Raw genomic sequence first — 25,772 nt, 5'->3', positions numbered from 1 at the left:
GCAATGTTCCCCCTGCACTGCGGAGCTCCGTGCTCAGACCCTCTGTCTGGAGGTCTAGCACTGTTCCCCCTGCACTGCGGAGCTCCGTGCTCAGACCCTCTGTCTGGAGGTCTAGCACTGTTCCCCCTGCACTGCGGAGCTCCGTGCTCAGACCCTCTGTCTGGAGGTCGAGCACTGTTCCCCCTGCACTGCGGAGCTCCGTGCTCAGACCCTCTGTCAGGAGGTCGAGCACTGTTCCCCCTGCACTGCGGAGCTCCGTGCTCAGACCCTCTGTCTGGAGGTCGAGCACTGTTCCCCCTGCACTGCGGAGCTCCGTGCTCAGACCCTCTGTCTGGAGGTCGAGCACTGTTCCCCCTGCACTGCGGAGCTCCGTGCTCAGACCCTCTGTCTGGAGGTCGAGCACTGTTCCCCCTGCACTGCGGAGGCCAGGCACCATCAGAAATGGTGCCAAAACAAACAGCAGAGTGAAGGAAAAATGCAGACGGGGAGAGTAGAGGAGAAGATCGAGAGGAGATACTAGAGTTCTGGAAAGAGGAGAAATGACTGCATCACACAGCAGGTGGAACAAAGTGGTCACCTTCAAAGAGGAGACAGAAGAAAGAAAGAAAGAAAGAAAGAAAGAAAGAAAGAAAGAAAGAAAGAAAGAAAGACGTCTCTGTGTGTGTGAGAGAGAGAGAGAGGAGTTTTGAGATGTATCCCATTTAGAAGCAGTCTGGATCATAACAGTCAGACTAGCGTAGGCTACACACAGCGACGGTGGCACAATATAGCAAGTAAGAGCGAAGGGAAAGAAGAACTAGCATGTATTGTGTAGTGTCCTCTAGAGCAGTGGTTCCCAACCAGCGGGCCATGGACCGGTACCGGGCCGCAACATGTTTTTTTTTTACAAACATTTTTTTTGCAAACTACAAACATAAATAAACGTCAACTTGAAACTATGTTTCAACTACCACACAGCCTATAATATTATAGCTTATGTTTATTAAAAAAAAAATATATATATATATATATACTGTATATTATTAAAATTGACAACCGGTCCACAACTTTTTTCCCCATCTATCTACCGGTCCGCGGCACAAAAAAGGTTGGGAACCCCTGCTCTAGAGAGAGAGAGTGGCGTCAGCGGAGGACCAAAATGCGAGACTCATTAGCCAATGAACAGCCAGGAATGTGTCTCGCGCTACTTTTGCATGCTAAAATAAAGCTGATAATGTACAATTTGATTCAAGGGGGGAAAAACCCTTTCAGAGTACAACACAAACTGTCTATTTTGCTGCAACTCGCTGCTTAATCCAGGACCTTACTTCCTGAAACTCTTCTTGAGTAAGTGAGTAAAAAACTGGTCCATTGGAGTGAATGGAGATGTCGGGACTCTTCTATCTACACGGCTCTGGTATTGTGCCGTGTGCATGTGTGTGCGCGTGCGTGCGCTCGCTCGCGCACGCACGCGCACACACACACACACACACACACACACACACACACACACACACACACACACACACACACACAGTAATGAACAAATTAATGGAGAGAATAAGGAAAATGAAAGTGTTCTTAACATTACTGCATTCTTCCTTTGACCTTGGCAATAACTGCATACTTAAAATGAGCAGTGAGAGAGTCAAACCCAATAACATTTTACAGGGACGAGAGCAAGAGAGCAAAAAAAGCAGGGGGGGCAAAGACAATGAAAACTGTTATCTCCCATTACATTGTGTGCTGGAAAATATACATCATATTCTTTACTTTGATGTATCAGCCATTTCACAGCCCAACCGGTAGCTACAGCATCTCTGTTGTCTTCTGATCTTGAGTATCAGTGGAGATTTCAGCAGGTAGGAAAGCTGGATGAGTGAAGATGGTCCTGATGGTACCATCATTTGATCTTGAGCAGAGGCAACCTTACCTATTTACTTTCCTGTAAATTTGACAACACCTCCAAATATGTCAACACCTCCAGAACAATCTGACATTCAAACCTTCTGTTGCATCTGCACTCCTCCACACCCTGTTGCATCGCTATATTGTCTCATATATATTTCTTCCGCGCTCAAAGTTTTGTGCCCAGGGGGACATCCTGTAACAGAGCTCATTTCATTACAATAGACTTTTGTTCTGAGATCTTCTTAAGTAGCGGAGATAAAAAGAACTCTGGAGGAGCTGGGGGATCTTCTGACAGAAGAAAAAATGAAATCCACGAGCGATTTGTTCTGTCTGACAAAGAGGTAAAGAGATAGAGGTGACGAGAAGTGTCTCGTCCTGCGCTCCCTTGCGTGTGATCTCTCCGGCTGTACCTGTCTGACGACAACCTTGAAAAGATCCTTCCTTTGTCTCCTGGAACACGGCTACGTCGGGAGTCGGGACACAGCGAGCACGCAAACTCTCTCGAGCTCCGTGACGTGTCTAACCTCCTTGTCTTCCTCTTTTGTCTGCCTCGGCCTCGGATGCAGATGTGGAGACGAGGATCTGCTCATTACAAGGAGCGGGATCTTGAATGGCCGAGTGCTCGACGAGGGCTTCGCACGCTGCGTTTGATTGGGCCCTTCAAATACATTTACATGGAGAAAAGAGCTGAAAAGATGGACAGAACCTCCGTTTTCGATCGGCTTTTTAGAGAGTGGAAAAGAGAGAGAAAGAGAGGGGAAATCATTAAGCCTAGATGGATGAGTGGTCTCTTTTTTCCATGTCAGGAGTCATACTGAAGCTGATTTTGCACGGCAGCGTTTTTGAAGTTCAAGGTGTATTCACAAGAGTGTGAGGGGTGAATTAATCAGTCAGTCAAGGAAAGTTCAGCAGCTGTCTCGGGGCCTCCTGCACTGAACTGGCCGTCAGTACTCGTGTTGGCAGAAGAGCGCTGGGGTTTAATTACCTGTCCAACATTGTCAGAATTACCGATCGGCTTTTAAAATAGAGAATTCATACTTGGCTTAGTTCCCGATCTGGCCAGCACCTTGGAGTAGCACACCACACAGTACAGGGCACCTACAACTTCAGAGAAGACATATTCTCTGTGCACTGGCCTTAAAGAAATAATATGACCATACCAGGTCAATAACAGGCCTCGTTCTGTGGAAGGAAAAGGGCTTTCTGAAAGGTGTGTCAGGAGAGACAGGCAGGGCCTACTTGTTAAGCAGCTATTGATCATCACATCCATCAGTTCACCCGTGCAGGCTCTCGCTGTGAAGCTTACCGATTGTATTATTCTGCTATTTAAAATGATGGCACACCTGGGCTTCTTCAAGTTTTCAGAAAGAGAAAAGGGACGCCTCAAGAGTGCTGCTACTGATGCTGCTTCAAGTCACGTCACGTCACGTCACGTCACGTCACGTCACGTCACGTCACGTCACGTCACGTCTATTTGTATAGCCATAATTCAAAAGCATGTCTCAGAGGACTTTACAAAGAAGCGAGCTACAGTAGGTTTAACTAAGCACAATCAATAAAATGAATTGGACAAATTATATATTGTTCTAAAAAAACAGCAAGAGAAGAGCGAGAGAAGAGAGGGCAGAGTGAGGAGAGAGAACAGAACAAGAAGACACGGGGAAGCAAGAGTAGATTTTAGTGAGGCAAACATTCTAGCTAATCTCCAGCCTAAACTACCCCCTAATCTTAACCTGAAATACCTAGAAACCAAAGAATCTAGCTAATCTACAGCCGAACCCAGACTATCCTAACCTACCGGCATCCCTCAGCCTTAACCCCGGTGGGTGGTTCCAGTAAATCATGTGATCAGAGCAGATACGGTATAATGATGTGTGTGTGTGTGTGTGCGCGTGCGTGCGTGCGTGTGTGTGTGCACGCCAGGCTTACCTGGCTGACTTTGGCTGGCGTAAGGATCATGTCTAAGACTCCAGCCCAGCCGGCGACCACTCCAGTGGGGACTGCATAGGCCAGCGCTATCATCAGGAACCGCACGTTACTAAAGGGTGCAAACACACAGAGATGAAAGATTTTTCTAAGCAAATCTTAAGGGACAACAGAACCTGATGAGGTTTTACAAAGGATGTGTTTGTGTAGCGATTCCAATCAAAACAATCCAATATGAATGAGGACTCTGACCAGCTTTGTCAATGCTTGAAGCCTCCTCCCAACCTAACAACAATGAGATGAAACAGTCTCTTTGCCCTCCTGTTCCTAGTCTTTTTAGAGGCCTGTGAATGAACTCCAGCTGCTTTTCATAGCCTACGCATGCACGCACACACACACACACACACACACACACACACACACACACACACAGACACACACACACACACACACACACACACACACACACACACACACACACACACACTCTCTCTTCCAGCAGATGTATCCCTGTGGAGAGTGTGGTGACAGAGAGAGAGATAAGGAGCTACCTGGACACAGCGGGCAGAGCTGCCAGAGTAGAGCGGAGAGGTATCAGAGACGGTAGCGGCTGCCCACCTAACACTCAACAACAATAGTTTATTTTCTGAATCTAGACTTTCCTATCCCGTGGATTTCTGTTGATTATGAGCACATTTGGATTTGGACAGACTCTAAAATGACCAAATTCAATATGTGGGAGTCTGAGAGAGTGGGATCACCACTTGAGTGACATTATCTTATGTCCCGCTCGTAAACAAAGCCTCCAAATATACTGTTTACTTTAAAGTGTCGTGTGAATGAACCGCTGATCAGGTTAGAAGCTGATCTGACAAACTGTGCTAATAAGAGGTTAAAACAAGCAGCTTATCCCAGCTGGGAGGAAGCATGACCTGGCTTTAGCCCACTGATCCTGCTGCTTCAGGGTCTGTCTGAGGCCATTTACACCTGGCGTTAACATGCGTTTTCTGCCATCAGATTGCAATCAGATTGTGTTTGATCACTTCAGCCTGATTCCATTTACACCTGGCGTTAACATGCGTTTTCTGCAATCTGATTGCAGAAATGGTTGTCCTCTCAATCCGCATAAAGTTGCTGTATCCAGATTGAGAGGACACATTGCATTTACACTTGTGTTCAATGTGTACACAATGCATCCCTGACCACCTCCGGAGGTGGTTTGGCCGATCAGATTGCAATCCTTCTTCAATGCGTTTTGGGGGTGTTTACGCCTGTACTTTCGTTTCAAGTGATAAAACACAATCTGATTGCAATCTGATCACAGAAAAGGCATGTTAGCGCCAGGTGTAAATGGCCTCTCTGTTTGTCCTGGATTGATCTGAGCTGACTGCTAACAGCTCAACATCTGAGTTGACTGACAGACACACCCGCAAATTATCGTTTTTATGAGTCTCCCCTGTCACGGAGTACCGTCACCGTTCACCGCAGACATGATCAAATACGACAGAAAGACACCTCCATACACATCTAGTAGTAACGCATGCCTAGCAAGTAGATGAGTGCAAATGTGCGCGCCGCCACGTACACACACACACACACACACACACAGCTCACCTCTCTGGAGTAGATGGCACCCCTCCAATCACACGCCACCACCCAATTACAATCACCCGGAAACACCCACGCTAACCACCCTCGCCCAATAAGGTGGCATGCTGATTTAAATCACCGCCACCCGCTCAACCTTAACGACGTGATTAGAATCTGTGCGCGGCTGACAAACGAGGCAGGGCTGGCAGAGAAGGGTAGTGGAGACAGATGGGTTGTTTTGTTTTCTCTTTGTGTTTATGGACGCCGCTTGCATTCGTTTCTCCCTGGCTTTGTTGATTGTAAAGCAGGCGACCCCGGCATCCTGAGCAGTATCACACTGAGACATCTGGAGAACACGTTAGGCCTCCCTCATCCCCCCTCGGCCTTCAAACACTCAAAGACACAGACTACAGATCAAGTTCACACGCCCCACACTCCAAAAAGTCATTTTTTTTTTAAGTTTTAAACTATGGAGGAAAACGTGTCCCCAAGACACAATCATCTGTACAGCAGCCAGTGTTGGGCAAGTTACTTTCAAAATGTAATATACTACATATTACTAGTTACTTTCATTTGAAAGTAATAAGTTACTTTACAATATTGCTTTCTGTGTAGAGTAACTCGTTACTTATTACACTACTTTTGCATTACTTTCACCAAAACAACAGCAGCAGCAGAATGACATCGCCCCGGCCGGAACCATCCCAAAAAATAATGTCAACCGCCTTGAAGTCAGTGTAAACAATCCAAAATTCTAAAGGTTATTGTTTTCCTTTGTTATTGTCATCTATAGTGGTTATTTGCATAAAAACACACAGTTTGATTAGGAAATGATTGTATCTTTATTTAAATATGTGCTTTGATTAAAAAAAAAAAAACTCAATTTGTAACTTGAGTTACTTGACAAAGTAACTGGTATAATATTACTGAAATCCTATAGGTAATAAGTTATATTACTGAGTTACTGCTAAAAGTAATATATTACATGTAATATGTTACTTTTGTAACACTGACAGCAGCAGACCCTTTTTCCCTTTCCTGACACTGTAGCACTTGACAATGGATGGCTTTAATTCTCAGAATGCTCTGACTCCATGGAAAAACACACACAGGCTTGTCTGGTTCTATGCTATATGAAGCTACTTGGCCCTGGAGGGAGTATATGGAGTGGGACTCATAAAAGCCTGGTGATGGAGCACCCTCTCTCTGCCTTCCTCCCAGCAGCCTTTTCATTAACCTTGCCCAGAAGAACGTCAGGAAATCAATATCCGTGCACCTTTTTCCTCCTCCCACAGCTTATTTAGATCACCCAGCAGCGTAAGCAAGCAGATGCTATAGCTCCTGGAGAAGAAGAGAGGGGTCCTTTTTTTTTGCCTTCCTTTCCTGCTGGTGATGAAAGATTTTCGGGAGAAGTCTCAAAAGCTGGCAGCGTCATCAGCTAAGTGCCATTTGTCCTTGGCAGATCCTGCTGGAGATCAATGCATCAGGATGACAACTTTAGAAAGCTAAAGTGAGTATGACTAGTGAGGGAGGGAGGGGGGGGAATCATCAATACTGACTACTGAGGCTTTGAGCTGTTTACTGTGATTAGACAGACTTCTCACCACGTGGAGAGACATGCAGGCTTCTAATTAGACTGCTGCTGGGTGTGTGTGTGTGTGTGTGTGTGTGTGTGTGTGTGTGTTTGTGTGTGTGTGTGTGTGTGTTTGTGTGTGTGTGTGTGTGTTCATCAAGCTCAATATCATTAAACGCTGTTCACATTCTGAATGGATGAATGGATGCACTGATGGATAGATGGCAAACTAATTGACTAGTTGGCAGCGATTGTGAAGACCACTTAAGACTGGACATTTTTCCCAATTTTTGTCAGACGAGACACAAATGCACTGTGTTGCACCAGTCACAGGCAGAGGCCGTCTGTGATGGGTGGAAGCGCACAAGCACACATCATAAACACCAATGAGGCCCCCTATTCCATTCTCCAGTCCCTACAGGAGGATGTCTGATGCTGCTGGACTCAGATAAGAGGAGGGTATATGCTGTCCAAACAGGTCACTGGAAGGCTGCCGACCACTAGAGGAACAGAATCAGATAGTAACATTACACTCTCGATCGGACAGCCTAGTTAATTTGGTGTGTGTGTGTATCTGTGTGTGTGTGTGTGTGTGTGTGTGTGTGTGTGTGTGTGTGTGTATCTGGCCAAAAACTGTGCATTAGGGGGGTGACACCAGCTTGAATGATCACTATCAGCCACCTCAGTGAGTGAGCTCTTACAGGGAGCTAAGCCCCTCTGTGTTGGTGAGAGGAGAACATAGAAAGCCAGGCGCTGTAGCGATAGACGGATGACAAGTTCAAGAGAAAACTAATATGAAGTCTTAGTAAGGTTTTGGGCCGGCAGAACAGCTTCAATGGGCCTTGGCATCGATTCTACAAGTCTGTGGAACTCTACTCCTCTCCTAGAGTGCCTCCGCAACACCATCGGACTCTGCATTCAAGTGGTTTCAGTTCTACCTTTCCGGCGGGACTGAGTATGTTTCAATGGGAGGATGCAAGTCCAGACTGTTCCCTGTCACCTGTGGTGTTCCACAGGGGTCGGTTCTCGGCCCTATCCTCTTCATTCTCTACATTCTCCCCCTTGGTCATCAGCAGACATCGGTTGTCCTTCCATTGTTATGCTGATGACACACAGCTGTACATAATAACTTCTCCAAGCCCTTCTGCTGCCATATCACACCTTGACAACTGCCTTGTGGAGATAAAGGCTTGGATGAGCAACAACTTCCTTCAGTTGAACAGCAGCAAAACTGAGGCTCTCCTTATTGGCACTCCCCACCAGCTTCAGTCATCCCCCATACACCATCTCACCTTTGATGATCATGACATCACAGACACCTTGGTGTTAGGTTTGACCCTCACCTGACCTTCAATGACCACATAAAACGTCTGTGTAAGACCTCCTTCTATCATCTCAAAAACATTTCCAAACTCCGTCCCACTCTAACCCTGTCAGATGCAGAGAAGCTTGTCCATGCCTTTATCTCCTCCAGGCTGGACTACTGCCACTCACTCTTCACCAGACCATAACAAGAGTTATCTCAAAAACGCTTTACAAATAGAGCAGGTATGAGACCAGGACATTTATTTGAGACCCAATTGAAAGAATTCTCACACGAGAAGCATTGGCGATTCTTACCGCACCGGCAAGGTCATGTGGCAATTGAAACAATTTCCCAACAAGAGCGTCCACAGCAAGTAAAGACCCCTTTAACGGGAAGAAAGACCCTGAGCAGACCTGGCTTGAGGTGGGCGTCCATCTGCCTTGACCGGTTGGGTTGAGAGAGAGAAAGAGAGAGGGAGGGAGGGAGGGAGGGAGGGGGAGCGAGAGAGATGATCGAGGTGGTCATGATCTATGCCATGTTATAGCTGGCTAATTAATCTAGGGAGAGCTGGTATTTCTTTGATGTCCATTAAATAACAACCTAGGCAGCAGATAGGGAAAGGCAGACACATGAACTCATCAAGACCCCTTCATTAAGATTCCATATCCTTTTCAACTAACATTATGTTACTTACTTGCTTACCCTTTCTAAGACAATAGGTGTGCGATGCATTGGCAAATGAGAAGCTGGTGGATTTGCAGACACGGTGGTTAGAGAGCACTGGAGGTGGTGCAGAAATATGCAGCTGACTACTCTCTTAAAGTCACATGTGGTAAACCAGAGCAGCACCTGCAATCAATCTCAAATGAAGCACTGAGGTTTTCCTTCCTGCGTTACAAGTCTGTGAGTTGAATCAAGGACACGTCGTCCAGTTAGGGCCTGTGTCCACCTAGCGTCTTTTCATCAGCTCCGGCGTCTATTTTCAGTTGTTTCCAATAGGGGGAGAGCGTATGCGGACGCACACGGACGTCTAGAGAAAGTGCGCAGCGCCTAGCGTCTATTTTCAGAGCGCTCTGGCGTTTTTGTGCGCCCGACTCCCAGCGCTTCCAGCTGAAAAAATATTTTAACTTTTCAGAAAGACGCTGATGTCGCGTGCTCCCTTTCTGGCAACTAATCATATGGAGAAACTATCGCAACAGAGACAGAAAGGCTCAATTGTGGGAGCAGATTGGCTAGACACTTAATATTTCTGATGAGTGTTGAGCTAAATCACTGTATGTGTGTTGTTTGCTAATGTTAGCTGTCAGCTATCAAGATAGCTACCGCACTGAACTAACATTAGTTTCAGACTGCTCCCTTGTATATTGTGCGCTGAGATCAGCGCTTCCCAGCGTACTTCCAGCGTTTAACGGTCGGAAAAAGACACTAGATGGACACAGGCCCTTAGGCATACTAAATAATAAAAAAACACAATTTGAACAAAGGTATCGTATGGTATTGGTCTTTCAGATAAGTGTGTGTGTGTGTGTGTGTGTGTGTGTGTGCGTGCATGTGGGCGTGTGTGCGTGTGTGTCTGTGTGTGTGTGTGCGTGCGCTCGCGTGCGTGTGTGTGTGTGCGTGCGTGTGTGTGCGTGTACCTAAGAAGTCTGCTTATGCTGCTCCGGTAGCTGAGCCTCTGGCTGGCAGCGGCCACGCTGGGGGGCATTGGCGGGCGTGAGGGGAAGTAGAGCATGACTGCGGCAAAAAGCACAGCGATCGCACCAAACTCTGCCAGGGCAACAATGACACACAGACAACAGAGAAAATACAGGTGATTTTTTTTCCCTCATAAATAACAGAGTCGGATCAATTTGTCATTTTGAAAAAGGTCACCGCGACATCGAAAACTCTCCTCCACCACTGGAACGCCTAAAACTCTCCTCCACTGGAACGCCTAAAACTCTCCTCCACTGGAACGCCTAAAACTCTCCTCCACTGGAACGCCTAAAACTCTTCTCCACTGGAACGCCTAAAACTCTCCTCCACTGGAACGCCTAAAACTCTCCTCCACTGGAACGCCTAAAACTCTCCTCCACTGGAACGCTATCATTCACCACGAGACAAACACAGTCAAATGCACAAGGCAAGTCAACAGCAAAGGGCTGGTAAAGAAACAGAGAGGTCTCCAAAACGCTGTGTGTCGGCCCCCGAACCAAACAACTCCAAATCTCACTTCATCAAACTTGGCTTGACATTGCTTGGCTTGACAACACATCTCTCTCAGGAGTCTAGGAGGAGCAACACATCTCTCTCAGGAGTCCAGGAGGAGCAACAGAGTTTTACATTCTGGACTATTTTCCAAAAAGCCCCAGTCTGTCCCTGTCAGTCTGTCCCTGTCTGTCTGTCCCTGTCAGTCTGTCCCTGTCTGTCTGTCCCTGTCATGAATATGACTCTCTGGCAGAGTTACATGCCGGCTCATATGGATTTTTCACACCCCCAATCAATCTTCTTGCCTCAGATGTGGAACTTTCTCCACCTCACAGAAGGATCGCAGAAGAATCTTAATTCTCTCCGAATGTCTCCAACCTCTGTCTAATTTTTTCAATGACCTCCAAAGCTTTCCGTTCACAAAATGTGGCTGCTTTGTCCTTTAGGAATGAATGAGAATTCAACCTGAGGTGAAACAAAAGTCGCAGCCTCCATCTCTTACAGCATGCTTCTCTTTGTTTCGGTGCGCTTCTAATTTTCTGAATCAGTTAAGCATGACAGTCCCAGCAATCTATTTTTCAGAGGGGCGGTTATGAAGATGATCATCTTTTTTTCTTATTCTTTTTTTCCCGTGTTTGAATTCCCTTCACCTGATTGTATTTGTGTCCCTTGACGGGGCTGAATGATGTGGAAATCATGTGCTATATCGATCCTCCGTGCCCTGAAAGGTCCCCGCCGGCTGGCCGTTAGTACCTGCATACATAACCAGCTGGATCCGGTCTCGGATGTAGCTGTCGGAGTACGGCGCGGCCGCCTTGTTCACCACCTGGCTGTCGTTGGGGGCGGGCACCAGCAGGGGGCCCACCACGAAGGAGGTGGCGGCTCCCAGGTAGCTGACGAGCGAGGCCACGGCCGTGGCGGTGGCTCTCTGGTCGGGGGCGAACCACGTGGTGGAGAGGAGCGGCCCGGCGCTCATGACGGTGGGGCCGGCTAAACCGTTCAGCAGCTGACCGCCATGGAGCAACCTGCGACAGGAACCAAAAGCAAACACATGGGCTTCAATTCTTCATTCAAGAAACAAACAAATATACACAAAAACAAAACATTTCACGATCAAAACCCTTTTGGTTTATTGAAATTCAGAGAAGTGGCTTGATAGTAAGAAGCTGCACACAGCATAAAGCTAAAGGCGCTGACAAGGTTCTGCGCAGCCTCGACTTGGAGCCTTGCCGCCGCCGAGCGGCGACAGCGAGACTGTGCATACTAGAACGTAACTCGTCCAAAACACGTCCAAAACGTTATCGTGTCGTTTACCAAGAACTTGCAATCATGTCGGTGGGGGGACATTTTATTGTCCCTCCATTTCAAAACTCATTCCGGTGAGCCTGCAGAAGGCTTTGCTAGATGAGGGACAAGCACGTTAAATGAGGAAATGGCATTTCCTCATTCCTCACAACAAGGAGTTGACGCCGCCGAGTCACATTTTCGAGAAGCTGCACGCCCCCTACGCCGAGCTGCGCCGATAGGACGCCCAGCTGCGGCGCCGGCGACCCCCTCGGCCCAGTCAGCGCCGGCGATTTCGCTCGAGCATAATTTGCGCTTAAGGGTTACAATGTTGCCTTTGATCTTCTTTTGGAGTGTGGCTCTCATGCCTATTGGATCTGCCTTCCTACTCGTCCACCACAAGGAGGAACCAAAAACGTCTCTCTTCAAAATAATATTAAATCAAAAACGCAAATCTGCAAAGAATTTGAGGAAGCAACCGCTTTTATACCAGAGGGGGCGCAATTAAGCATTTCAAAACTAACAGGGCAATGACAGAAAGAAGGAGAGAGGAGGAGGAGGAGGAGGAAGAAGATGCCATTATATTTGGGTATGTCAGAAGTAAGCTGTCTCTGAAAGTCTCAGTCCAAGTTCCAGTCCGTCTCACTAGCACTCGTCCAGACAGAGTTGTGCTAGATAGATGTACTGTGACATGTCCCCTGATGCCACAGAGACCCTCGTCACCACCCCCCCCCCCCCCCCCCGTCACCCCCACAGAGCTGTCTGAGTCACAGCCAGACGGCAGGAGACAGCTGATTGATTGTCTGTGAGCTCAGTGAAGATGCTGTTCATTCAGAGCTGTAGAGAGAGGGAAGGAGAGGAGAGGAGAGAGAGAGAAGGAGAGGGAGACGCAGAGGGAAGGAGAGGAGAGAGAGAGAGAGACGCAGAGGGAAGGAGAGGAGAGAGAGAGAGAGAGAAGGAGAGGGAGACGCAGAGGGAAGGAGAGGAGAGGAGAGAGAGAGAAGGAGAGAAGGAGAGGGAGACGCAGAGGGAAGGAGAGGAGAGGAGAGAGAGAGAAGGAGAGAAGGAGAGGGAGACGCAGAGGGAAGGAGAGGAGAGAGAGAGAGAGAGAAGGAGAGGGAGACGCAGAGGGAAGGAGAGGAGAGAGAGAGAAGGAGAGAAGGAGAGGGAGACGCAGAGGGAAGGAGAGTAGAGAGAGAGAGAGAGAAGGAGAGGGAGACGCAGAGGGAAGGAGAGGAGAGAGAGAGAGAGAGAAGGAGAGGGAGACGCAGAGGGAAGGAGAGGAGAGGAGAGAGAGAGAAGGAGAGAAGGAGAGGGAGACGCAGAGGGAAGGAGAGGAGAGGAGAGAGAGAGAAGGAGAGAAGGAGAGGGAGACGCAGAGGGAAGGAGAGGAGAGAGAGAGAGAGAGAAGGAGAGGGAGACGCAGAGGGAAGGAGAGGAGAGAGAGAGAAGGAGAGAAGGAGAGGGAGACGCAGAGGGAAGGAGAGGAGAGAGAGAGAGAGAGAAGGAGAGGGAGACGCAGAGGGAAGGAGAGGAGAGAGAGAGAAGGAGAGAAGGAGAGGGAGACGCAGAGGGAAGGAGAGGAGAGGAGAGAGAGAGAAGGAGAGGGAGACGCAGAGGGAAGGAGAGGAGAGAGAGAGAGAGAGAGGGAGACGCAGAGGGAAGGAGAGGAGAGAGAGAGAGAGAGAGAGGGAGACGCAGAGGGAAGGAGAGGAGAGAGAGAGAGAGAAGGAGAGGGAGACAGAGGGAAGGAGAGGAGAGAGAGAGAGAGAAGGAGAGGGAGATGCAGAGGGAAGGAGAGGAGAGAGAGAGAGAGAGAAGGAGAGGGAGACAGAGGGAAGGAGAGGAGAGAGAGAGAGAGAAGGAGAGGGAGATGCAGAGGGAAGGAGAGGAGAGAGAGAGAGAGGAGAGAAGGAGAGGGAGACGCAGAGGGAAGGAGAGGGGAGAGAGAGAGAGAGAGAGAGAGAGAGAGAGAGAGAGAGAGAGAAGGATGACCATTAGATTTCAAAAATTTGAAGACTGAATTTGAACAACATGATGCCAGATGTTTGGGGCAGAAAACACTTCTCCAGCCCTCTGCTCACATCATCTGGCTCTTTGTGACTTGGCTGAGTGTCCGCTGCCTCTGGGCTCCACAGCAAAACATCTCATGGCAGAAGACAAAGAGCTGTGGTCAGTGACAGAACCATGGAGGAATCACAGATCCGGCCCAAAGACCCCAGGAACACCTCTGGGCTGTGAAGCTATTTTGGCCTTGTGGCCAAGCTCGGTATTGTAAGTCACGTTACCCAGAAAGACTTTCCCCCATATACATACTTGAGGAAAGAAGCAGCTGTAAAACTAACATTTTCTGGGTGTCACTCAAAGTCAAAAATGATTCTTTGAATGATCAAGTTTTAAAGTGTGGGTCAATCTGAATCTCTCTCTCTCTCTCTCTCTCTCTCTCTCTCTCTCTCTCTCTCTCTCTCTCTCTCTCTCTCTCTCTCTCTCTCTCTCTCTCTCTCTCTCTCTCTCTCTCTCTCTCTCTCTCTCTCTCTCTCTCTCTCTCTCTCGCTCTCTCTCTCTCTACTAGACTACTGCACACATAACCTATGGGTCCAGCCAGGAAGTAGGAGTCAAAATGTTTTCGGCACACGCTGGGTGAGCGACTTTCATTGGAATGAACGGGCCACTATTTTCAATGCTTTCTCCCGTTATTAATATATATATATAGCAAGCTCATGAATGGCACAATGCAGTTACGAGTCTCATTTCCGTTGAAGCCACACACACAGACACAAGGAGGATTATCCCAGATCTAACAGTATATTAACCAATGACAATAACAGCAACAAACACAACTTAAGAGTCAACACGTTGGGGTAACTGACGGTGTGGCAGTTTCTAAAAGGTGTGAAGGGTCGTGATGAATTGTCCAATGACGGACTGTGTTCCAGAGGCTGAAACGTAATAACAGTGACCTTGCATGACCTCCTATGTGACCTGAGGATGGATGTGAGTGAGAAACAGGCCTTGAATGTAAACATGATGAGGACAGATGAGGAGTCAGGTGAAGCAGTGGAATGGAAAATGGGAGAAAGAGGAGAGCGGTTCGTTCAGGAAGAGATGATGAACTTAATCAGTATTGATGCAGCAGCAGCAGCAGCAGCAGCATAAGCAGGCGCTGGAGGAGGAGGTGAGGTCATATAAAGATCATCCATTCTGCCAGAACTGACAGACACAATTCTGCCATCGCATAACGGCCACTCCAATTCCAGTGTTTCCCCTAGAAACATTTCTCAGGCCTGGAGGGATTTCGAAACGGTCCCCCGACCGTAACGGTGGGGGCCCTCGCTGGCGACCGACGCTAAACTTTTAGCTAACCTGTTCGCATCTACAGTATGTTCGCAATGGCATCCCAAGTATCATCATACTAGTATGGGATATTATGGGATGCGATGTTGTATTACAGTTGTATTATGGGATGTGCGTTTCCCAGTCAACGGCACACGTTGACACATTTTGGAACAGCGCCGCACGCTGGCACGATGCTGCTAAAAGCAAAATGCTTATTGTTTTGAATGATTTGGCATCTTCTATTACTGTCAACACTGTCAACACCAGTATTGTTGTACAGTATTGTAATAATATGCCATAAAGGTTTATTGACATTTTGGGGAGAGCAGGGGGAAAAATAAAAATAATGAATTCTGTCTTGTAAATGGCACCACAGCAATCGAGGCAATATGGCAGTCCTCTATGGGCCGCACCAGTGTGTTATGATGGCCATCCTCTATGGGCCGCACCAGTGTGTTATGATGGCCAATCAGACAGAGTCTGAGAGAGTCTGAGATCTAACTGAGAGACACTTCATCAGTACACAGCTGTTCTGTATTTACATACATGAGAGAGAGCTGTGTATGAGAGTGTGGAGCATTTAAAGAGACAGTCTGCTTTGATTCCTCCCTCATCACAGCTCTCTCTCTCTCTCTCTCTCTCTCTCTCTCTCTCTCTCTCTCTCTCTCTCTCTCTCTCTCTCTCTCTCTCTCTCTCTCTCGACTTAGACTCAAGACTCAAGAATATCACATGTAGAGGAAGAGGAAGAGGGGGGGGGGAGAGGAGAGAGAGAGAGGAGAGGAAGAGGAAGAGGAAGAGGGGGGAGGTCCACCGAACATGAAACAGCCTCTGGAACAAACAGATCAGCAGGGGGCTCTCCGAGGAGCTTCCCTCCGTTTCAAAACCTGGGTAACTATAGCCACTCTTCTCCTATCAGGGAAGCAGGGAAATAAAAACCTGGGTAACTATAGCCACTCTTCTTCTCCTATCAGGGACGCAGGGAAATAAAAACCTGGGTAACTATAGCCACTCTTCTCCTATCAGGGAAGCAGGGAAATAAAAACCTGGGTAACTATAGCTACTCTTCTTCTTCTATCAGGGAAGCAGGGAAATAAAAACCTGGGTAACTATAGCCACTCTTCTTCTCCTATCAGGGAAGCAGGGAAATAAAAACCTGGGTAACTATAGCCACTCTTCTTCTCCTATCAGGGAAGCAGGGAAATAAAAACCTGGGTAAACTATAGCCACTAGGGGTGTCACGATACACTCAGTTCACGATACGATACGATACACAATATTGGGTTCACGCTAACGATACGATACGATATTTTAACAATATTTTTTTGCCATCGATTTGTAAGTTGAGGGGGCATCCTCCACGCTAATTTGAGTCATTTCACCATTTTCATCCTCCGTGTCTGTAACGTCCCTCGTCTGTTCAAACAAAGCAATGAAAAGGAGAGCGAGCATGCAATCAGAGGCAGATAAGTGCCACCATGTTCAGCTTCTTTTTCTCACGATATGAGATTTCATCTCAACGTTACATATTGTCACGTTTTGATATCGCGATATATATCGAGGGACAATATATTGTGACATCCCTAATAGCCACTCTTCTCCTATCAGGGAAGCAGGGAAATAAAAACCTGGGTAACTATAAACCTGGGTAACTATAGCCACTCTTCTTCTCCTATCAGGGAAGCAGGGAAATACAAACCTGGGTAACTATAGCCACTCTTCTCCTATCAGGGAAGCAGGGAAATAAAAACCTGGGTAACTATAGCCACTCTTCTTCTCCTATCAGGGACACAGGGAAATACAAACCTGGGTAACTATAGCCACTCTTCTTCTCCTATCAGGGAAGCAGGGAAATAAAAGCTGTGTTTAATTGCTCTCGCGATGCCCTTGAACTCCACACAGAATGATCCAAAACTCTGCAGCCAGAAAGACTAAAGTGTTGAGTACTGAGTCTCTCAGCCGCACCAGTGTGTTATGATGGCCAATCAGACAGAGTCTGAGAGAGTCTGAGATCTAACTGAGAGACACTTCATCAGTACACAGCTGTTCTGTATTTACATACATGAGAGAGAGCTGTGTATGAGAGTGTGGAGCATTTAAAGAGACAGTCTGCTTTGATTCCTCCCTCATCAGTTCTCTCTCTCTCTCTCTCTCTCTCTCTCTCTCTCTCTCTCTCTCTCTCTCATCTAAATCACCATCTAAGCCACCGCTACTGTCCGATATGGAAGAAAGAAGATGATGATATTCATGAGGGCGAGCAGACACGGCAGCAGCTCAGGTCACATAACAAAGCTCTCATCGTCTGACACTGGGCTCAGTGTGTTTACGCTCACTAATACAACGCTAACAGTGACATCTACTGGTGGTCCAGGGGAGTCACTTTATTCGGACAGCCTAAACATACAGTATGACAATCCATGTTGTTCTCATAAATGTTTCAAAACATCAAGCAATCAGGGATTGTAACACCATATTCAAAGATACACACAAATCTACATACACAATATAACCGATACAACCATCTGCAAATTAGACTGCGTCAGAAATAACATTTATGAGAGTGCTTTGAATAAGTGTCCTAGTATGTGGAGGGAACAGACCCCACCGGGACAGGCATGGGTTAGCTTCCCATGGCTGTAGTTTCCCAGGCTTTTCAGCACGTTGGAAACACCCGCTTTAGCTACGAAAAGTAAAATAAGAGAATACCCCCGGAGTCTGCGAGAGTGGGGGCGGAAGAGGACTCATCGGCTGATATCGCGGTAATAGACTTTGGACCGGAAACGACTATGAGCAACACGAGCACAGTGCAAGAGAGCACCACAGGAATCGCAGCGGCGGGCCACAAGCTTCGGTGTTTGAGGGAGAATGGTGTCATGGAGGAGTCTGACTCGGGCACGGAGGCTGTTGCCCACAGGCTTCCGTGTTGGAGGGAGGAGGGACAGAGGCCTCGCGTTGACTATACCCTTCTGACTGTCTGCGAAGGCAAGGTCAAATCAGTCGAGTGAAGCACAGCAACGGGATGTAAACCAAAGTTTGCAGTGCATCAATACCACTGTCATGGAGGAGTTGGAGTTGGCACGGAAGCTGTTGCCCGGTGCTGCTGATAAACTGTGGGAGACGACACAGAGGGGAGGGTTGAAAGCAGAGGAGGGCACACCTGGGACGCCAGGTGTTGCCGACGAGCCCTCTAGTCTAGAGGTGTAGTGGTTTTGTCGTCGAAACGCCGGTGAAGGGGGGTTATCACCTGATGACTCCAATGACTCTTTTAACCCTCGCCCCTCTGTGTCAAATTCCATCATTAGCCACTTCAGTGTTGCAGATACCATCAAAAGACTCTCTAGTAAGTGCTTGCACAAGGGATATTTACATCTTATTATCCTGTGTTTTTTGAATCTGTCTCCTGCTTATTGAGCGTATTTGGGGCTGAAGGGCAGTGTAGTGTAGAGTAGTCAGGACAGGTTTGCTGTTGATTGGCCTCATCCAGTGCCCACTGGGAAAGCACAGGCAGCTGTGAGCTGAAGCTACACTCCCAGAGCTAGCTGAAGCTACACTCCCAGAGCTAGCTGAAGCTACACTCCCAGAGCTAGCTGAAGCTACACTGCCAGAGCTAGCTGAAGCTACACTCCCAGAGCTAGCTGAAGCTACACTCCCAGAGCTAGCTGAAGCTACACTCCCAGAGCTAGCTGAGCTTATTAGCTTGAGCTCAGCAACAACTGCAATCCTCGTGTGGCTGGCAGTGGTAAGAGAGACACTTCAGGGATGCTGCACTGTGCACGGTGGCACAGTGGTAGCACTGCTGCCTCACAGCAAGAAGGTCCTGTGTTATTAGACTCCTGCCTGGGGGGGGGGGGGGGGGGGGGGGGGCGCTGTGGGCGTGTCCCCCCCGCAATGTCTTCAGTGGGCCAAGTGGGCTATCTCTTGAGGAGTTTGCATGTTCTCCCCATGTTCCCCTGGGGTTTCCTCCATACAACATCATTATGGACCCCTACTAAAAGCATGCAGAAGATCGTCACCTGTCCAGCGAGCGACGACAAACAACTAAAGATGGTCCCTGGTCCCTGATGTGTGTTGTTTGTGACAATAAAGACGGGTTTGTCCGCCCTTGTTTCGTTTTAGTGTTTTTTTTTTACTGGCTTTTGGATTGGATTGGACTGAGTGAGTGAAATTGTGATTTTTTTTGTTTTTTTCAGATTTTCTCCCCAATTGTACTTGGCCAATTCCCCCAGCTGCCCCGGTCGCTGCCCCACCCCCTCTGCCGATCTGGGGAGAGCGGTAGACACACACACATGCTTCCTCCGATACATGTGCAGCCGCTTCTTTTCACCTGACAGTGGGGAGCTTCACCCGCAGGACGTAGCACGTGGGAGGATCACACTATTCCCCACCAGTTCCCTTCCTCCCCGACTAGGCGCCCCGACCGACCAGAGGAGGCGCTAGTGCGTGAGTTTGTTATTTTGACAACTAAGCCAAAACAGAGGAAATGTTTTTTGTTTCTTTCTTGCCTAGTTTCTCATGCATTATTTTCTTTTCACAATAAAAGCCCCCTTTCAGTTGTTGCCACTTGACTTGGGCTAACTATGCTAAAAGGGTATGCCCTCAAGGTGCTACTGCTTTGGATAAAAGCATCCACACAATGTGTCACTGCATATCTCCAAGTAGGGAAGAAGCTGTGAGACTGCGCCGACAAAAGGCATCTAAAAAAGTTTCGGCTGGGTGCGACGGTACAAAAGTACTTACAATAGAGGTCAATGGGAATACCCGCACACCAGATGTAACAGGGCTAAAAAAAAGCCACAGAGGAGGTCCAGAGGCTGAGATCAAGCAAATAGACTTACTTTATTTTCACATGGTGCAAAACAAAACAGTGCAAAAAAGAAAATGTGGATTTAAAAGACAGCAAAAAAAAATTAAATCCACCTTTTCTTTCCTCTGTGGCTTTTTTAGCCCTGTTACATTTGGTGTGCAGGTATTCCCTTTGACCTTCACTGCATATCTCCTCACTGGTCCCCAAATGTACCTGGGCTAGTCAAGGGTGTAGTTTAAGACAGCTTCAACTAGAACGACCGCAACGCGGACTTATGCCTCCGCCATTAGTTCATTCTGGAGTCCAAATCGCCATTTGAGGCAAATTGGAAGAGATTCCGTCAAGGCGCTCCTGTGATGTTGCGTTACAGAGCTTGGAAATTGGGTGTGTGAGAGGTCACAGTGACCTTGAACTTTGACCACCAAAATGTAATCAGTTCATACTTGAGTCCAAGTCGATGTTTGAGACAAGTTTGATTAAATTCCGTCAAGGCATTCCTGAGATATCGCGTTAACAAGCTTGAAAATGGCGTTGGAGAGCTCACCTTGACCTTTGACCTTTGACCACCAAAATCTAATCAGTTCATCCTTGAGTCCAAGTCGATGTTTGAGACAAGTTTGATTAAATTCCGTCAAAGGCATTCCTGAGATATCGCGTTAACAAGCTTGAAAATGGCGTTCGAGAGGTCACAGTGACCTTGACCTTTGACCTTTGACCACCAAAATCTAATCAGATCATCCTTGAGTCTAAGTCGATGTTTGAGGCAAATTTGATGAAATTCCGTCCAGGCGTTCCTCAGATATCGCGTTAACAAGCTTGAAAATGGCGTTCGAGAGGTCACAGTGACCTTGACCTTTGATCTTTGACCACCAAAATCTAATCAGATCATCCTTGAGTCTAAGTCGATGTTTGAGGCAAATTTGATGAAATTCCGTCCAGGCGTTCCTCAGATATCGCGTTAACAAGCTTGAAAATGGCGTTCGAGAGGTCACAGTGACCTTGACCTTTGACCTTTGACCACCAAAATCTAATCAGATCATCCTTGAGTCTAAGTGAATGTTTAAGGCGAATCTGATGAAATTCCGTCCAGGCGTTCCTCAGATATCGCGTTAACAAGCTTGAAAATGGCGTTCGAGAGGTCACAGTGACCTTGACCTTTGACCTTTGACCACCAAAATCTAATCAGATCATCCTTGAGTCTAAGTCGATGTTTGAGGCAAATTTGATGAAATTCCGTCCAGGCGTTCCTCAGATATCGCGTTAACAAACATCGTACGGACGGACGGACGGACGGACAGCCGTACGGACGGACGTACGTACGGACAACCCGGATCCATAATGCCTCCGGCCTGGCTATCGCCGGCGGAGGCATAATAAAAGCTTACTACTAAGTAACTTAAACTTGAATGTCTAAGCCCTATTATGTGGAATTAAAACTGAGGTAATTAACATCACATTCTGCCACACTGAATTTATTACCTTATAAAGTGGTCACGCAGTCAACTAAAACAATCAACTATACATGCAGTAAGTGGTTTGTCCAGTCCAGTGTAGTGGGGTTTTGATAGAATTTCTTGGTCAAATAAAACCTTACTGACTCCCTTAAAGATTTAGGCTATGGCCACTCCGTTAAAACCAATGGCAAATCACAGAGGATACGTTTGATGAAGGTTATTATAATATACTGCTGTTAGAAAAGCCTCTGAGGAGAGATCCTGGCATCCCTCCCTGCACTATCCTTGTCTGTAGAATCGATGCTTCCCCGCCACACTGAGCTCTCCTGCTCTGTGTCCTATTGCGAAGCACATGATGAGCGACCATTTTCCACACGACACTGGGTCAAAATATCAGATGCCCTCAGCACTAGAGTGCCCTGTAATATCAGATGCCCTCAGCACTAGAGTGCCCTGTAATATCAGATGCCCTCAGCACTAGAGTGCCCTGTAATATCAGATGCCCTCAGCACTAGAGTGCCCTGTAAAAGCCCCGCTGTAAAACTCAGCCAAGACCAGGAGCTGTTATGTCATGTGGAGTGACCTCCACCGAGGTCAACAGTCTGAGATAAGAGGCCTGCACATCCCCCGTCAGCTCCAATGTAAACGCCAGTGTGAGTATAGACGCTTTTCACCAGCTGCCCAACAGCACTTCCTTTTTCTCAGCTTCTTCTCCTGTGTTTTATGGCGGTTGGCATGCTTAAATGTTGCATTACCACCACCTGAATTTTGTATCAGCTTCACAGTGCTAAGTATTGACAGTGTCCACTTTCTCAGCTGTTCAGGGGAAAACACTGACATAACCTACTTCTATTTCTATGTTTTAGTTTTGCTATACGTTTAAATGTAAAGATAGGCCTATGCGTGCGATAACGTACCGATAGTCAGCTTACTCTGTAACATGTAGCTTTTATTAGCCTCTCAGGCTAGCTCCGGAGCAGACGACAACGCTTCCTACTACCCAGCGTGTGCACGTCTTTCAGACAGGGGTGGTTGTTATGGCAACTATCAACAACAACAAAAACAACAACTACTACTACTACTAACTACTACAAGACATAAAGACCGAAATAGGCTACGTTGTTACTGTGTCTGTCGGAGACACGGCCTAACGTTAACATTTAATATGAGCCGAATATCAGCCTGTGCTCAGCTATGTATACAGGAAGTAAAGCGGATATTCAGGTGGGTTGTGACGGTTGTTATTGTTGTCAAGTTAAAACCGGAGTGGCCTTGTGTGAAATGACAGTGCTCTTGAGTCTCGGCTGCTGAAAGAGCCTTTCAATGCAATTAGTGTGGGGATATCAAGAACAATTAGAGAAAACACACGCACATCTCTTCTTGTAGGTGCTGAGTCCAAAGTGGTTAATTCATCAAGATTAAAAGAGACTCGCGACACTGATTTGCTCCCAATGTTTTGTTTAATTTTGCATTTTAAAAGACAACGTTTCGAGCCGATGCAGGCTCTTCGTCAGGTCAGGCAGCAAATGGTGCCTTTTGCTGCCTGACCTGACGAAGAGCCTGCATCGGCTCGAAACGTTGTCTTTTAAAATGCAAAATTAAACAAAACATTGGGAGCAAATCAGTGTTGCGAGTCTCTTTTAATCTTGATATCAAGAACACTCACATATTTCAACCACACAGTCCCTAACCGTAACACCAAGGCAAACCAATCCACAATGTCCAAGTTGACATTTCACGGCAAAAACTATACCAATACTATACGAAAAACTCTTCATTGTTCAAGTTTCAATTAGAAAATGATAAGAAAATGAGGCAGACAGGCAAATCATGAGTTCCGTTTCCTGTTACCCTCAGGGAGAAGATACAGGGTCCCAAAAGCACGCACAAATCGCTTGAGGAACAGTTTCTTCCCGCAGGCCACGAGACTCCTTAACATACACAAATAGTGTAGTAGCTGTACTGTACCGCACTGCAGCTGCTACCATTATGTATGTGTAATGTTTAATTGTATGTTTAATTAGGTATATGCTATTTGCACCTGTACGTCAAATACGTCGAATTCAAAATGTTTAAGTACGTCCAAGTATGCACATGACATGTGCACCTATGTGCAGTGAATATGCCACTGTCTCTGACTTGTCTTATCACTATACTGCCTTATTGCTTGTTGTGTCTCTTGTTGTTTTTGCACTCATATGCCCTGTTATATTTGTACTATGTTGTAAACAGAGTTCACAGCACAAGAATTTCACACGTGATACTTGTACTACGGAGTGACAATAAAAAATCTTGAAATCTTGAAATCTTAATATCCTTAAAGAGAAGCTTTTTGTTCTCCATTTAATTTGGCTGGTATTAACAGAAAGCTAGCTATAAATTCAACTAATGCCTTTCTTTCCCCAGGCTTATGGGACAGAGGCTGTACAGAGGATGAGGCTAAGGAACAGGATGGATTCACTTGATCTTTGAAAAGCCAAAATGTAAAAAGAAAAAGAAAAGTAAAAGACTATCGACAAATCCATGGTCCTGCAAGTGCTACTCTATGTAGTTTATTCTAATGAAATACAATGTCCCTCCTCTATTGAAATGTTATGTACGGTAGTATACCTGGATCGTAGTCAATGTGGAGCCTAATATGAATTATGAGGCAGATTAACACTACAAAGCACTCAATTAAATACATTTTTAAAGCCACATTATATTTGAAATGACCTTCCGTGAGCCCTTGCATTTTATAAATTCAGAGTAACACTGAAGAATAACAGGTTCTATTTTATGCTGTTTTTCAATGGTGGTTGTCAAAGTTAAGTCTGATAAGGGAGAAAGCTGGAAGCAAGGACAGAAAAACAAAGTAAACGATCTGCAGTTATTGAGTCGTCTTTAGAATCCTAATGTCCAGCAGCAAAATGTGGTCCGACTGTCCCTCTATCATCGTGTTCAGGGTTCCACTGTGATGGAAAAGGACCTGGGCCCGGTTGCACAAAGCACCTTAAGTTAAGATTTTCCTTAAAGTCGGAATTAAGGTTTCCTTAAAATAAAGTCTGTTGCACAAAACAACCTTAAGTCTTCTCCTCAAGGTCTCCTTAACATTTTTGCTCAAGTATTTAAGGTTTGCTCCTTATCTTGCTCTTAATACTTAAGAAGCTCCTTAACTGTTGCACAAAAGACCTTAGCAACCAAAGTAAGGAAAAAAAACTAAGGTACCTCTGGCTCTACCTTAACCGCAACATGGCTGAGTTTATGGCGATACATGAAGAAAATGAACGCATCCCGAGAAGAGCGTTCCGAGACCGGGAGAACCCAATGGATACACTTAATGATGAGCAGTTGATTTTACATTATAGATTTGACCGTCAGTCCATTTATAATTTGTCCGAGCGTCTCGAGTTGGACCACCCAAACTTCGTGAATTAATTTTCATTGTTATTTCCTCCCACATTCGCTGTTTTCTGCTGGCTGTAATCAGTGGATCAAATTTACTTTTTAGTATCAGTTTTCTCCTATTGTATTCCTCCAATAGCATCGTCTTTTCCTCCCCTGACCAGTTTGATTTTATTTTATTTTGTTCTGCTGCCATTGCCTTGTCTTGTTTGTTGTTGTTCTGTTCAAGGCGATATCACAAGTAGACGGAGGCGCGCGGACAATATACAGTCTATCTATGGCGGGACCCGCAGAGAAAGCGCACCCGTGACGGTCTCCATGGAAACAGTAGAATTTTACTGCCGTAAAATCTCTTCCAGTACAGTAAATGCCTCAGTGTTTTCCTTAACTAAGGAAACCTTTTAAGGATGTCTGTGCAACACCCTTAAGTATATTCCTCAGCTGAGGAGAAATCAAACCTTAAGTGTCATACTTAAGGAGCAAACTTAAGGTGCTTTGTGCAACCGGGCCCTGGACCTTTGGCTTAAATCAGCGGTTTTCAAAGTGTGAGGCACACCTCCCCTGGGGGGCGCCAGAGAGCTTCAGGGGAGGCACGACAGCTCCATATATGGTCAATGATGTCACCAGAACCTCACAGGAGACTCCTCTGAAGACACGTTGGAAAGAGAACGCGTTCGTATTTTCCCATACGATGACGCCAATCCACTGAATCCAGTGAACTAAACGTAAAGCTAATAGCATTCGTTAGCCTAGTAAGCTACATGAGGGCAAGTGCTGACTGCATAAATGGTAAATGGTAAATGGCCTGCATTTATATAGCGCTTTTATCCAAAGCGCTTTACAATCAGTAGGTAGTCTACATTCACCCATTCATACACCGATGGCGGCAGGCTGCCACGCAGGGTGCCTACACACCATCGGGAGCAAGGAGGGTTAAGTGTCTTGCCCAAGGACACAACGACAGCAGCTGGGAGGGAGTGGGGATCGAACCGCCAACCCTTGCGTCATTGGCCGACCCGCTCTACCTCCTGGGCTAAAGCC

At 46.8% G+C, this 25,772-nt stretch overlaps 1 protein-coding gene across 2 annotated transcripts in view; it reads right to left on the bottom strand.

The window, feature by feature from the left end:
- slc49a4 (solute carrier family 49 member 4) overlaps nucleotides 1-25,772 on the bottom strand; it is a 66,173-nt gene that overhangs the window by 32,599 nt on the left and 7,802 nt on the right. For both annotated transcript variants that reach the window (XM_083641867.1, XM_083641866.1), the window contains exons 3-5: nucleotides 11,226-11,497; nucleotides 9,923-10,052; nucleotides 3,820-3,928 (exon numbers count right to left, since the gene is read on the bottom strand). In XM_083641867.1, the coding sequence (XP_083497993.1) occupies nucleotides 3,820-3,928; nucleotides 9,923-10,052; nucleotides 11,226-11,497 (511 nt within the window). The remainder of the gene's footprint in view (nucleotides 1-3,819; nucleotides 3,929-9,922; nucleotides 10,053-11,225; nucleotides 11,498-25,772) is intronic.

Source organism: Poromitra crassiceps (genome assembly GCF_964638095.1).
Source record: "Poromitra crassiceps genome assembly, chromosome: 8".
Classification (NCBI taxonomy): domain Eukaryota; kingdom Metazoa; phylum Chordata; class Actinopteri; order Beryciformes; family Melamphaidae; genus Poromitra; species Poromitra crassiceps.
This window is presented reverse-complemented; position numbering and strand designations above follow the sequence as displayed.